At 44.2% G+C, this 15,967-nt stretch overlaps 1 protein-coding gene across 1 annotated transcript; it reads left to right on the top strand.

Moving 5' to 3' along the window:
• The first annotated feature begins 365 nt into the window (after positions 1 to 365).
• On the top strand, positions 366 to 1,085 carry NGF (nerve growth factor). The gene has a single exon (XM_062509650.1). It carries the CDS (start codon positions 369 to 371, stop codon positions 1,083 to 1,085), a length of 717 nt encoding a protein of 238 aa, XP_062365634.1. The 5' UTR covers positions 366 to 368.
• The last annotated feature ends 14,882 nt before the right edge of the window (positions 1,086 to 15,967 follow it).

The following is a 15,967-nucleotide window of genomic DNA, read 5'->3' as shown; positions in this document are numbered from 1 at the left end:
CGCCATATGGTCTCCACATTAATAACACCAAACAAGTGCTTCATAAACAGCGCTCTAACAACAAATACCAGAGGAATTAATAATAATCTAGCTATTATTTTCTAATGTTCTCGCTTTATTAAGAACACTGATGCTGTCTGAATGAGTCCTTCCGGAAGAACAACATCTGGCACTCACATGAATACCCGATGAAATCCGTATGATCCCGGGTATCTGATAAATTTATGGCCAGAACAGCAGCGGTTTGTGCCCACCTGGCTCACAGTAACAGTGCCTTTCTTGTTCTAGGCTATCATGTAATGCCCATGCTGTTCTACACTCCGACTGCAGTAACGGTGCCTTTCTCTCTCATTCTAGGTCATAACGTAATGCCCATGCTGTTCTACACTCTGACTGCAGCTTTTCTGATCGGCACACAGGCAGCTCCCAAGTCAGAGGACAATGCTCCACTGGAGTATCCTGCAGAACACTCCCTGCTCAGCTCCCGGAGCGACCGACACCGCATTGCCCAGGAAGCTCCGCAGACATCCCACGGCCACGCCACGTGGAGCCTCGGCAGGAGAGAAGCTCTAAACATCACCGTGGACCCCAAAATTTTTCGGAAGCGGCGTTTCCGGTCTCCCCGGGTGCTGTTCAGCACGCATCCCCCGCCGCTGGCCGGGCAGGGCCAGAATTTGGGATTTCTCAGCGGCGCGGGGGCTCTCAACAGGACTGCCAGGAGCAGGAGGAGCACGCACCCCGTGCTGCACCGCGGGGAGTTCTCGGTGTGCGACAGCGTCAGCATGTGGGTCGGGGACAAAACCACGGCCACCGACATCAAGGGCAAGGAGGTGACGGTGCTGGGCGAGGTCAACATCAACAACAACGTCTTTAAGCAGTACTTTTTTGAGACCAAGTGCAGGGACCCCAAGCCGGTGTCGGGCGGGTGCCGTGGCATCGACGCCAAGCACTGGAACTCGTACTGCACCACCACCCACACCTTCGTCAAGGCCCTGACCATGGAGGGCAAGCAGGCAGCCTGGAGGTTCATCCGCATCGACACCGCCTGCGTCTGCGTGCTCAGCAGGAAGGCGGCCAGGCCCTGAGCCTGCACCCTCCGACCCCCCTACCTCAGCCTGTAAATTATTTTAAGTTATAAAGGACTGCATGGTATATTTATAGTTTATACAGTACAGAAAGAACCTCATTATTTATTAAACTCTTTTGGAAACCTTTGGTGTTTTGTGAGTTATTTGCTGGCAGAGCTCTTTAAAACGCGTGTTCGTTTTAGTCTCGTTCACCTCTGCAACTCTGGGCTATTGAACAAGCTTTCAGTAAAAAGAAAACCTTTTCCACACAGTTTTCACACATACTGCTCTCTTCTACAAGAATATTTCCCTACCAGTTTATTATAGGTTTATTTTAAATTGAAATTTTTTTGTCCAAGTATTAAGAGACTGAAACAGAGCTTTCAAAACCTGCTTCTAGTGTTACTAATTATCTATAAAGTTATTAATCATATATAATTAATCATCTTAGTGAAGTCCTGGTAGAAACACTCATTGTTTCCAGATCAATTTCTAAGTAAGACCTTTAGTGCATATTTTAAAATTGCCAAAGTGTGTTCATTGCAAAAACAATCCATTCTGAATTATTTTGGAACATTTGTCTGCTCAAGAGTAGAATCTCAAAGTGCGTATTTTTGTGTTAAAATGGTATTTTAGAGCTCATTACTCCAGAGTTATATTAGAGTGATGGAATTTCAAATGTCAATATACTTATAGAAATTTAAAAAGTTCACATGCCTTATAATCCAAATTTGATTATTTTCTCAAACCAGTGTTCTGGTAATGGGGACCTGCCATAGGAGCAAGTCTTTTCATGCATGATAGAATAAAATCCAAAAATAAATATTAAAAAAATCACTGAGGCTGTGTTTTAGCAAGAACCCAAAATAACTCTGTGCTCAAGATTTCTGTGTGTTGGGGACATGGACCTCCAGAAATACCCGGCGGAGCCCCAGGCCTGTGCTGGGCGTTTCACTGCACTCTCCAAAAGCTGCAGATCCTCTCGTTGTTTCCCTTGGAAGAGCAGCTGTTCTCCACTGCAGAAACTGTTTCAAAACAAATACCATCAAGGTTTTTCAGCATGGTCCTTTCCAAATCCTAGAGGGCACAGCCACCCTCGCCTCCCCTTCTGCACAGTTCCTGCTTTAATGCAAAAAGCAGAGCTGACCTTTGCTTCCTCCACGTCAGCAGTACAGCAGGGCAGCAAATCTCCAGAGAAAATGTGCTAGGGTAAAACAGTGCCAGGGGAATGAACCCAGGCCAGGCAAGAGGTGCTTCCTGGTGGGACAGTGCCAGTCTGTGTGACGTGGAGGGCACAGACACCACTCCTGACCATCACTGCTCTGCCAGTTTTCACCCCTCTGATAAGTTTTTATGGTGTGGGGAAGCAATGTCCCAGTGAGAAAGTGTGGCTCTCTCCAGAACAACATATTTGCAATATTTTCATGAGTAATCACTTATCTGAAAGGCTGGGGAGCAGGCAGGCTTCTGGCTGTCCTGATCCCCCAAATAACCATTTGTTCTGGAGCAGGGGGAGGCAAGGAAGGCTCAAAGTGCTTGGAGTGCAATCACAGAAGTATCAGATGGCCTGACACAGCAGCACAACACGGCAGCAGAGACAGCGACCTCCTTGTCACCATCACAGGAGGGATGGAGGGACAGCAGTGACACACAGCGTTCTGAGGCAGAGGAAAGCATGGAATTGGAGCAGGCTTCCACCTGTGCTCCTCGGTGGCCTTAAGGCCATGGTAACAAATTGCAGAACTGTTGAACTGTAGAACAATTGCAATTGCTGTAGAACTGTTTTCCAGACCTGACACAATGGGACTAGAGAAGAATGGATGCTGCTCATTCAGGACTCCTAAGTTTATGGAGACTGAGATTATTTTACCACTGGCATAAGAGAATCGCAATTGCAAGTGTCTTCTGAATGCCTTTGGTAATTCCAAACATGTGTAAGACCTGGCATTTCTTCAAAAGGGCTGAGAGTGATGCCTTTCTTCCTCAGGAAAGCTGGAGAGGGACTTCTGACAAGGGCACTTGGTGATAGTGGGGGGATGGCTTTAATCTGAAGGAGGTAGATTTAGATAGGATATTGGGAAGAAATCCCTCCCTGTGAGGGTGGGCATGTGAGGGTGGGCAGGCCCTGGCACAGGGTGCCCAGAGCAGCTGTGGCTGCCCCTGGATCCCTGGAAGTGTCCAAGACCTGGCTGGATGGGACTTGGAGCAACCTGGGACAGTGGAAGGTGTCCCTGCCCATGGCAGGGGTTGGAAGAAAATGACCCTTAAGGTTCCTTCCAGCCCAAACCATTCTGGGATTCCATGATAACTAATCCATGATAATTAAAGCAGTCTTGGGAATTGCTGTCCCTAATTACAAATTGCACCAAGAGGCCACACTGCAGGGCAGAAGGGGAAATCTGTTTGTTGGTTGCACTTTAGAGAAAGAAGAAAACAACTGCAGGATTTAACTTCTCAGCAAGAACTTGCTGGGTTCTGAGTGAGATCTCAGGTGATCAAACCTAGCCCAAAACTGCAAGAGAAGGGGTGAGTGATGGAAGGGTCAGGTGACACCACAGTTCAACTCATGCTGCTGAAACGCTGCCAAAGGCACCCAAATCAGCCTCATCTGCTTTGTTTGTGCTGTATCCAAGGACTGACAGGACCATCCATTCTCAGATAAGTTACATTCACTTGGAATAGCGTCTTGGTTTGAAAGACTGGTGTCTGCTAAGGAAGGCAGGAACCTCCCTTGAAACAGAAAATGTAAATTCCCTCCCTCCAAATTATTATAATTTTGGAATTAAGGAGCTCTCAGGCAAAGATATGGGAAGAGGAATAACAGTTCTTTACTAGGAAAATTAAAATAAAAATACAGTAAGACAAAACAATAAAACACTGACAGAGTCAGAATCCAAGCTGACACCCCATCAGTCAGTCAGGGTGTTGGCAGCAGTCCCATTAAATGGTGGCTGCAGCCCTCCTGCAGTGACAGATGTGGTTCTGTTGGAGCAGTGCTCCTGTAGAAGGTGCAGTTTTCCTCCAATGGTCCAGTGGTGAAGAAGATGGGTCTGGTCTTCCCCTGGGAACCCAGTGGAAAAAGGCTGCTCTGATGTTCCAAATCTCAGATTTTATTTAGGTAGGAAATATTTAGCTCTTCTTCCTGGGTGGAGCATGTCACAACGGGATGATGTAATTTTATCAGTCATGCAGTGGGACTCAATGGCCCTTTGACAGGAGATATCTCCTTGGGCTGAGGATGGGTCCTGGAGGAGATAAAGAGCACTGCCTCACCTGGCTTTAACACTGGCCCATTAACAGAGGATATCCCCCCAGGGAGTTATGAGGGATGGGCTATAGAAGAGATGAGGAACGCTGCTCCACCTGGTTTCAACAGCTGGTGATAGAATACACACTGGTGCTGACATCTTTCCTTGCAGCCTAAGACAAAGAGCTGCATTAGAATCTAGAATCTGTCTGATGAGTCAAGACTAGCTCAGGGTGAAGAATGGAGCTGATGCCATGCTCAAGTTTCTGTGTAAGGTGACATTAACTGAAAAACCTGTGAGGAAGGATCTCTACACACCAACTTTGTTCAACATTAACTGCTCAGTCACAGCTCTCTGCATTTCCCAGGAGTTCCTCTGGTGCCCTCAGCTTCTCCACTGCTTTTGGAACAAGTGCCACTCACTGTGTGATGAATTCTCTTCTGACTGTTTAAGAAGTTTACCAGTTTTAATTATATATATAAGCAATATAACCAACTGCTTCCTTAAAGATGGAGTGTCTTCATTTCTTCTTAAAGCCCTACTTCTAAATATAAGGATTGAAAATATTTATGGCTAAGAAAAAGTAAAGCTACTTCATCCAAAATAAGATCAACTAGAGGGACGGCTATGAGGCAGTTTTATTGGAAGAATTGCATAGTCGCTAATTCAAGAATCTGAAATTCTCTTTAGAATCTGAGGACAGAAAAGCAAGATCTTTATATTTAAAAAGCAAATCAGATCAATTTAGTTTCACCTTTAGCCAAATGCCACATGCCTGACTCCCACAGTTTCACTCCTGCTCAGTGGGTCTGACTAAAGGAGTGAAGGTTAAATTTTGCCTGGAGGAAAACAGATCAATCTCTAGAGAGATGGATCATAATCAGTTTCCATCACCCAGCATGGGACTCATCCTTTCATCACTGCTGTTATTGGTTTGGTGGGGCTTTTTTGGAGGGGAGGTGTGGGAGGTGGCAACAACACATCTGAAAGCCCACAGGTTACTCAGTCATTCCTGCTGCTGAGGGGATGCCAAGAGCCTGGAATACCAGAAAGCCTAGAATGCCTTCAGAAAGCCTATTCCAACGCCTACACCTGCAACCAGGCTGCACTTCATTGGGCATGGGTGATTATTTTCACTTCAACTGAAATACTGACAGGAAATGTTGACACTGACAGAGAAGAGATGGTTTACATAACAGCCGTGCTTTCTCCCAGTTCCCTATCACCCCTTACATGACACTGCTGCTCCGCTCTAATCCCTTGTTCAAACATGTGATTAAAGAGCAGCCACACCCTCCCAGCTCTTCCTTAGTAAGCAACACCTCAGGAGAGCAATTACAACCACTCAGGGAATTTACTTGAGGGGTTTGGAATTGCTGTGTGTGTGTTTTCACTTTTCTCAGTCTGTTTACCTGAGGAATTTTGTGCTCTGCAGAAGTCGGTGTCTCTGTGTGACTACAATGTTCTGATGTGGCATTTCCAGCCTGATATAAATCATTGGGCCTGACATTCAATCCTGAATCCCCTGGTCAATAAAACCAACAAGGATTGTGCATTGACACTTGAGTATCATCCTTCGACTAAGCTGCTTTGGGAAGTGAAAAGGAATCAGCAAAACCTAAGGACCATGGAATGTAAGCCCAAAGCAGAACAAAATATGGAATTACTACTGAACAGCAGTTTAATGCATAGAGAAAACACTCCAGCAGAACAGCTGGCATAGGCTGAAACTAAGAAAATGCCAGACAGAATTAGCCAGTTTCTAATCTGGCCAGGAGACAGCATCCATTGGTTTTAGACAGGAGAAGGGAATCCTGATAGAACCAATATCTTGTTAGAAAAATGGATGTTCTTTGGTTTGGTTGGTGTTAAAGAGGATCTGATGACCAGCTCTTTCCTGTATGCCCAATTTTACAGCATAACCCAGGCATTGGCCTCAAATTGCCAGATAAAATATTTAGTCCTTACCCTCACAGTGATACCTGTTCTGCAAAAATTGTCTTTACTTCAACCATCTAGTCAGCACTTCTTCAGTGCTCTTTGAGTTTTCCTTCTTGTCCTTCCAGGTTTCCAGCACCAAGTACCAAGTACTTCCTGAAGGAATCAGAAATTCAAAGCATTTGGAGGGTTTCCCTAAACTCTCTGAGACATGAAGAGGAACAATAAAGCTGCCAAGTTTTGCTGTGCACCTTTTCTGTCTGAATGATGGGGACACCACAATCTGACAATTAAAGTGGCTGGGATGGAGTAGGTTATTCTGTTGTGTTTCTGATGCACTGTTCTGGAGAAACTTTTTTCCTTGCTTTACACCAAAAGAAAAATAAAACCAATCCAAAACTGCTCTGGTCTAGGGCAGTGAAATGTCTAAGTCAGTGAAATGTATTTCTGCTTTAAATGCAAATGGCTTTTTCTTTTGAAGCATTGCTAAGGCAGACATGGCTTTTAAATAGAATATTGCCAGCAGTTCCTGCACAAACCCCACCAAACCCACTGTGCAAAGTGGTGCTCAGCTCCAGTGCCTGTGTGAAGGCTCCTTCTGCCTGGAAAAGGCAAGCCTGTACTGAGCACACTGACTCACGGATTGCCTCTTTTTTTATCGCCTCTATTTCCATAATCCAGCACACACAGTGGGCCCTGTCAGGCATTTAGCAAGATCTTGCCCTCAGAGCTGTGATCCGAGGGTGATGGGTGCAGGATGACTCACGGGGCTGGAAAGCTCTGCAGTAACCCCAGCCCAGGTGATACCCTCAGCCCCGGATGCTCGCGGCACCTCTGTGCAAAACACATCTGCTGTTGTGACTGATCAGATGTGTCCTCTGGGGATTTTGTTCCGTTTCCCTTTTTCCTCTTGAATCACTGGATTTGGTTACATTCCAGTTCTACTGCACTGAGTCCAAGTCTGAGAACAAGTTAAGCTGTGGCAGGAAGGAAGGAGTGTGCACAATCCCAATTCCCTGGTGACAGGTCTATTAAGCAATAAATAATGAGTCTTTTATTACAGGTTCTAATTAGAACAGGACTTGTCTGATTTAGGAGATAAACTGAGCACTCATTCCAAAATTCAGTTTGATCTGTTGCAGTGACATTCAAGCACTCTTTGTTTTCTTTTTGAATTGATGATGCACAGGAAGAAAAGGGAAAGGAAAAGTGTTCACCAGCTGCAAAGGATTGCTTTGGTTCTAGGCTCTTTACAGAGACTGGAACCCAAATTTCTAAAAACATGTGCGTTGCAAGCCTTTAGACACTGTGATTGACATTTTAAGTGGGGTGGAACAAGCTGGACATAGGAAGGAGCTGCTCTACTATAACAAGAAAAAACAGGAGACTGTGCTTAATTTGCTAGACAATGTCCACTATATCAAACTTATAAATGTAAAACCCTAGTTTTTATTTTGTTTTCTCACACAAGGTCCAGAATACTTTTCAGAAAGTCATGGAAAACATTTTCCTATTAAGGCAGTAAAAAACCCAGCAGACAGATTTTGCACAAATTTTTTAAAAGTTTTTACGTCACTGACAACAATTATAAGAAATTTTTAGCCACAAGTGTTGTTTAGCAAACAGTAAAACTGGAGGCTTTGTTAAAAATATTTTGAATCAGACCAGCTGTAATGAGCTAAAAGGAAGAATTGAAGGTGATCAGAATGCAAAATTGTGTGAAAAATCCCTTGTCCCCTATTAACTTCTCAAGACTATAAATCAGAATAGACAAGGAGAGCAAAAAAGAGGTTTTGGAATCATATCCATAAATTTAGATGATTAGTAGCACAGGAAAAGCAGTATCTAATGGGAAAGTGCTGTTCTAAACTGGGACTGTTTACTGGGGAATGATGGAAGCCCAGTCCTCTTGTTCTAGGAAGTCAAGAGTTCTTGAAGTTCCCTTTCAAAATGCGCTCCCAAAGCAGATCCCTGAAGCCAAAGACAACAAACTTGGCCAGGGTTATTGTCAGACTGAAGCAAACAACTCCTCAGCTGTGTGACTGCAGCGAGTTGTGAGCCCAGACAGATCAGTCAGGCACCACCACCATCCCCAAAACCATCCCCAAAACCATCCCACCAGGCAGCTCCTGCAGCATTATTTGCCAGCTGCAGGCTCAGAATTGCCACACACACAAACACACAGCTCTGCCACTGAACTGCAGAAACCTTTTTTGCCACAAGGCCAGGAGCTGGTGCAGAAAAGCCAGGTCTAATTCACAGCATCTTCTTGCTCCACCCCGGCCATGGCAGCACCGTGACCTACACAGAACGCAGCTCATTATGCATTGAAGGGACTAATGCAATTAGTGACTAATTGCTGACGTGGGAAAGAGAAAAAAACCTAAAAATCTGGGTTACTTGCTCTTGACAACCTTCTGTTGGAGTTTTCATACTTCCTCCTTGCTGCTGCAGTAAGAGACAGCTCAGAGCCAGAAGAACAATAAAGCTTCTGGGGGAAGTTAGAATTAAGACAGTTTCTGCTGTGTCCTGAGTGGAATCAGTTACTCTGATTGCAATTTCTACAGCCAGCACAGGGAGGAGAGTGGAACTGTGAAAATTAAGGCCACAAATTCCAGGAGTAGCAGATCCTGCATAAGCTCAGCACTGCTGACAACCCCCCATTTTCATACAGTCATGAAATCCTGCAATGGTTTGGGCTGGAAGGGACCTTTAGGCTCATCCCATCCCACCCCTGCCATGAGCAGGGACACCTTCACTACCCCAGGCTGCTCCAAGCCCTGTCCAGCCTGGCCTTGGACACTTCCAGGGATCCAGGGGCAGCCACAGCTGCTCTGGGAAATCCATTCCAGCCCCTCACCACCCTCACAGGGAAGAAAAGCTTCCTGACATCTGATCTAAACCTACTCTCTTTAGAACCATCCAATTAAGTTACATCAAGAGATTTTTCTTTCTCAAAATGCAAGACGGGGTCCCCAGCACCTCAAGTATAACCAACCCAAAAGCCTTCTTGAAATTTGCACTTGAAATACTGAATTGCTTCTATTTCACCAATGTATTAAACACATTGCAGGTCCTAATTTTCTGATTTCCTTTAAAATAGCCAGACATTTATTTGGAGAATTTAAGACACAGATTATCTTATCTACAATGGTTTTGGGACAAATTGGAAAAAAAATAGTATTTATCTCATCTTCCCTAAACTCAGATCAACTTCAGCTTTATCAAACTGCTTAGACATTGTCTAATGTGAGTGAAGAGATGATTCATTTGGTGATTAATAACTCCCAATTCAGCTGTCATCAGCAGCAAGGCTTAAGCACCACCTTCGGAACATCAAAGATATGTGAGGGCAAACAGGGAGAATCAAATTAATAAATGAGATTTTTTGCAAACTGGATCTGTTCTGGCTCCTTCAGCACTGTGCTGAATAATGATGTTGATTGAAATAGTTTATTCTTAATGTTCATAACAACACATCATTCTTCAGACAGGGTATACAGCACTTATCTTCCCATCCATCAACCGGCCCTGGGTTTGTGTCAACCAGTTGTAACAGGAGCTTGTGTTTGAGCATCAAAGGTGATTCAACAAACATTTCACACTGTCACTTTCTCAGCATCGCCCAGTTTCTGTTTTGGTTTAGCCAATTTTCTCCATCCCATTCTTATCACTCATCTCTCTTTTAATTTTTTTTTTTTTTGAGTGCTCAGGATCTTGCTTATTAATATTATTTTTTAAATGCTCCTCAAGAGCAGCAGCTCTCATTCTATTTTTCCTATTTTTTGCAACATATTTCGCTTATCTGCTTTGCACCTTGTGCCATAAACCTTCATTTGTTTCTCAAATTGTCACCCAGAAGATGCTGTGACTCCCCCTCAAGCAGGTGACCATGCACAGGTGAGTGCTCCATCAATCTGAGCATTCAAACTAGGTTTTATTCCTTCCTCTTCTGTCAATACCCTAAAGCGAAATGGCAGCTGGAGGCAGGAGCACCCCAGCCAGTTTTAATGCTTCTGATGAAGTGGTAGATGGGGGAACAAAGACATTTTACCCTGCAGAGCTCCTGCAGAACAGGCTGCAACAACACCAGTGCTCCTGCCAGGCTGCTTCCCTCTTCCCTGACTCAGCCTCTGTCACTCAGCTGCCTCAGATCTTCCCTTCAATGCTTTGTTTTTCAGCTCAAGCATCAGTTAGAGCTGGAGGTAAACCCACCCCTCCAGAGGATCCAGAGAACCCATGGGAATAATCCATTTCTTGGCCATTTGCCCTGGATTTGTGAGAGCTCTGCAGTCCCTTCCACTGGAAAACTGCTAAAGAGAGCTCTCTGCAAGGCTGGGCCTTTGCAGACACCTGGGAAATGTGAAGAAGTTCCTACAGAGGAACTGAAGAAGGTTTTATTTATTCAATTATTTATTTGAGCCTGGACTGAAAATGAGCAAAACCACATGCACTTATGGCATTTATTTTATGTTTCACTTTCCCTGGCAGTCTCTGTGTAGGTACCACATTTCAAGCATCACTGTAAAGCCCTAAAACAACGTTTCAAAGAAAAAGTACATTTTTAAAAAGGCCTTTTTGTTGGTTTATTGAGGGGTTTTGTTTGTTTGTTTGTTTATTGATTAAACAAAATAGCCACAAGGATAAAAAATGTTTCTGGGCTGACTCCAGTTCATTTCCTGGCTTTTCTCCAGTGATGTTCAAATCAGGGGGTTTTCAAACTAGGAAACAGTAGTTTTGCCATTTACTCATACAAAAACTTGGGAGCTCTGGTATTTTTTTAGTACACATTGCTAACAGGGTTCAAGAGTACCCTCTCCTCTGTCATGTGGCTCTGGCTGTGCATAAACATTGCTTTGACCAATAGGGGCAAAATTAGATACTTCCCAGAATGATTTGTTGCATTCTCACGACAGTTGCGATCCCAGACTGGATTAGATCCAGTGGGAAAATGTTTAGACAAAGTCCTGCAGCAAAGAACACTCCTGAGAATGCCTGTGGTCTGCCTAGGACAGAAGGCAAGGTTACAGCCAGGCCTGGAGAAATGTGCTCCAGGGAGGTGTCTTGGAGTGCTCTGCCTGTTCATAGGGAGCAAAAAAATTGGAGCATCCAGCAAATGTGCAGGCATGTTCATGTTCTTCCCAGGAAGGGTGCTGAGGCTCTGGCACAGGCTGCCCAGAGAAGCTGTAGCTGCTCCATCCCTGGGAGTGTCCCAGGCCAGATTGGAGCAATTCGGTCCAGTGGAAGGTGTTTGGGTTGGAGCTGGTTGAGCTTTAAGGTCTGTCCCAGCCCAGATCACTTTGGAATTCTAAGATCTCCAGTACCAGCCATTTAGCTCAGCTCCTATTACTCAAACATGATGAAAGGGAAACCAGAAAGAAGAAGGAGAGACTTGGGAAGATCAGAAAAGGAAGGTATCACTCAACCCTCTCTTCAAACACTCTCTCCTGACCCATTAGATTTTAGGTTTCAAGAGCTTTAGGAAATATTTAGCTAAAGACTACTCCTAATTCAGTGATCCAGGAGAGATAAGAAAATCAGGACTGAGAGTTGGAAAGTGCAAATGCAGCATGAAATTGGCAGCAGGAACATGGAACACACCTCCAGTGTGCTGCACCAGCCAGAGCTTAACCAGCCTCTGAGGCCTTAAAAACTTAAGCCCAAACTCATTTTTCCTCATTAAGTACTTTGGAGCAACATTTCCTAACAGTTGCTTGGGGTTTTTTTCCTCCTTCCTACTGGTTTCCCTTTCCTCTTCTGTGAGAGTTGTTTGGACTCGTTCAGTTGGCAGATTCCACTCAAGGCTGTGCTTCTCATTCAAAACATTTCTACTCTCAAAGGCATTTTGCCTTTGCCTTCACTTAGAATGAACTGTGCAACCTGCACAGCCTTGCCCTTTTAGCCCCTTCAAATGAGTTTTATTAATTTTTGTTCCTCACTGCTCCAGCAGATTACTCAGAGTACTTTCTGCACACATCCACACAACACCAAAATAGTGAATTATGCCTGGAAATCTGACACACATACTGTTAGAAGTTCATTAAACCTGCATTCCTGCAGTCATATTGTGACAACAGGCTTAGGAATACATTTCCTGACTCAGGTGGCACGGTTACTCAGCTTTTCCTACTCTCTTTGATTGCTGGAATATTACCTAAAGCTGTTTAGAAGATAGAAGATGTGAGAAATTGAAATCATCTGGAGACAGCTTCTTGTCTGCCACTGCTGACAGGTAACATTACAAGAACTAATTCACTGTTGTTGTTAAATTCCTGTTATTTTCATTCACATCTTTGCTGTGAAGGCACAGAAGATCCTTTGTCAAGCAGTGTCTAATCATCAGCAAAAGATAAACAGAACACGTAGGAATGACTTGGTAGTGCTTCAAGAGTACGTCCTCCATTTTATGTTTATTCTTAGTGTTTAAATTGCCTTCCTCTCTAAGCCAGAGGTCAAAGTGAAATTTCTTTTATTTATTTTCCCAGTGTGATGCAAGCAGCAGAACGTGGTGGTGCTCCTCTGTGACAACTCTGACACTTCAGACAGAGGCTCGGGCTCCAGCTGAGGGGTGTTTTGGAGCAGTAACAGAGGAAAGCTGAGCCCACTGCTCTCAACCTGGGAATTGTGGTGCCTTCGGACAGTCTGGTCCCCAAAAGAGGGGGAAAACTTCAGGGGTCTGGGTTCATTTTTTCAGGGTAGGAAAAGAAAGTAGGAAAAAAACAGCGATAAGAAATACAGGACCCCTGAGCCAGCAGCATAAAACCCAAAAGCCTTCTTAACCTTGTCGAAACCAGCTGTTTTTAGCACCTAAACAGGATTTTGGTATTAATGTAAAAGTATCTGTGCCTCTGTTTAGCCTCTTCCTTTATAAATGTAAGTCACTGAGGGAGCTGGGAATGAGCAAGGAATCAAATAAAAATTTCAGCCTCCTGTTTGGAGCTCACCACCCAAACTGTCAGCCCTGCAAGGAGCTTGAGGACACACCAGTGTTACTAGGAGTGTGGGAAAGACAAATGCTCCTCAGTGGTGGAAGGTTCAGCAGTTCACCCCCATGCTAATTTTGCAGAAGGACACAGCAATGTGCATTCAAACAAAGCTGCTGTAGCAGGATGCAAAGTGCTACAGAAAGGGATTGTCTCAGAGCCATGGACAGACCTCCCCTCTCCTTCCTCCCTGCAATGGCTGGAATAAACAGAATTTATTGTTGTAATCATCCCTCATCATGGGCTGCACATATCCTGTACCATTACCAGCATATTGCATAGGCCTGGCATCCCTCTTTCCCTTCCCTAAACTTTTAACCATCTTTGAATTTATAAATAACATTTAAGTTCATATTTCAAAAGCATGCCTCTATAAAATCTCCAAGAAATCACCTTTACTTCCCACAATGTAGATCCAGAGCATCCAAAGTCTGTTTGCTTGTTATATTAATAGAATTCAGAAAATTGCTCTACAACATTCCTAAAAAAGAGAATCAGCCAAAGTTAGACTTGGCATCTGCACAAGTCTCAGTTATTTTTTGGAATACTTTGACAACACTCTTATGTTATTGTCTCCAGGATCATTTTTCTGTTCATGTGTTCCCCAAAGAAGGAAAGAATGGTATTCCTGCTCTCTGAATAAGGACACATCTTGCTTGTCAGATAGATTTAATTATTTATTTTATCTTCTCCTTCTTGAATTGTTGGCTCTTCAGATCAGGAGGTTTCAGGTCCTTCTAAATCTTGCTCTTCAGAGAAAGTCATCCTAACTGCCTCAAATAAAGAAACAAGAACAGTGTTCTACCTGCAGAGCAGACACCTTCAATTATTGTCCTTTCAGCTGGTTACTGCAGAGAGAGCCTTTGGAGAGCACTGAAAACCCATTAGGTTCTTAAATCTGATTTAGTAACACAGAAAACCTCAGCTACTCAGTGCTGGCACAGCACTGGCAAAGCCCCAGCTCCACAGGCTCCACTTGGCTTCACCTGGATGCACCTGGGGATAAAATAAAGGTGTAGGATGAACAAGGTGACTCCTCCAAAGCTGCTTCTGAAGGAACCCTGCAGTCAATTGAGAACATTTTCATTTTCTTTCTTCCATTTGATCTTCTCAGCAACATATTTTTCATATTATTCTTCACATTTTACTTCCATCTGGTTTCAGCTTTTGATTAGAAACTTGGAAGCTCAGCCTTAACAGCTCAGTGCAGAGACCTGAGCTGCTTCCAGCCATATTCCTCCTTGGAGGATCTTAAGTCAGCCGTATGGTTCTTTTTACTGAGGCTGTATCCTCAGTAAATAGTTTGCAACTCTACGAAAGAGAAAAACTCTTGCAAACAGAGGAGGGGTTTGTTATCCTGGAAGAAACCAAACCTGCAAGACAGATGATACTGATTGAAAAATATTTGCTATGCAAAGTGGCATTTATAGGGAAGCTGCAAATTGCCAGGTTTATCATACAGGACTCAACGCACGTTTAAATGTTGGTCGATATCTCATTAGGAATATAGAACCAAGGGTACCCTGATATCAGCCCAGAATCACTGCAGCCACAAAAAACTGACAGAGAAGTTTCTGCTCAGAGAGGAGAAAAAAAAAAAAAAAAAAAAAAAGTGTTCAATAATGAGTATTGTTTTGATGGAGTCATAGAATTGTAGAACCACAGAATGGTTTGGGTTGGAAGGGAACTTAAATCCTGTCCAGTGTCACCACTGCCATGGCAGGGACACCTTCCACTGTCCCAGGCTGCTCCAAACCCCATCCAACCCGGCCTTGGACACTCCCAGGGATCCAGGAGCAGGCACAGCTTCTCTGGGCACCCTGTGCCAGGGCCTGCCCACCCTCACAGGGAACAGTTCTTCCTAACATCTGATCTAAACCCACCTTATCCATGTCCTCCCCTGTGCAGGATCAGGACAAGCTGGCAGGAAATGTTGGTGGATGGTCCCATTTTTTACACTAAAAAAATAATTTTTACCTTAAAAGTTTTAAAACATCCTGAGCCAGAACAAATCTGTATCTCCCCAAGTGTTTGCAAGAAGGCATGACTGACACACAACCGGCAGGCACAGAAACACCCAAGAGATGTGGGTGGAAAGAAAAAAGATTTGGGAATGGTGACCATCCCACACCACCTCAATTCCAGCAGAAGTACTTAATTCTCAAGGACCTGTGAAAATCTCAAAAGAAAGCCAGATACAGGCCAACATCAGAGGCACCAGTGATTTCCAAAAGTTTTGAATGGCACCAGGAATTTTCCAAGGCATCCCGAATCACCACAAGCATCCATAAGAAGTCACCTACCTGGCGTGCAAGTGCAGGGGAGAGCTGGAAAAACAACATTCAGCTACTGACTGTAAGAATCAAGGAAATGGGTTTAGACTTCCCCCATTTCTGAGCAACCAAACAGGACAGCCAAAGAAAGACAGAAAGCAGGATTCTAATCACAAAGCTAGGAAGGAACAAGTTTCAAGATTCACCCAGCTTTTGTCACTTGGATTTTTTTTCCTTACATGCTAAGCTTTTTTCCTACATTCTGATACCACCTCATCTGGGCTGTGCTTTTATATTATTCTTTGCAGTATTTGCAGAGTTCACAGTAAAGACTTGAGACATATGTAGGACATATGCAGGAGATATCCTGGAATGATCTCATGTTTATAGCTCCAAGAGGGATCAGAGAGCTGAAAGCTGGTCTGGGTTGTCCCCTAGTGGTCCCCACCTTTCCTGGG

This window comes from Cinclus cinclus, chromosome 27 (genome assembly GCF_963662255.1).
Source record: "Cinclus cinclus chromosome 27, bCinCin1.1, whole genome shotgun sequence".
Lineage (NCBI taxonomy): Eukaryota > Metazoa > Chordata > Aves > Passeriformes > Cinclidae > Cinclus > Cinclus cinclus.
The sequence above is the reverse complement of the archived record's forward strand: the minus strand, read 5'-3'. Positions and strand labels throughout refer to the sequence as shown.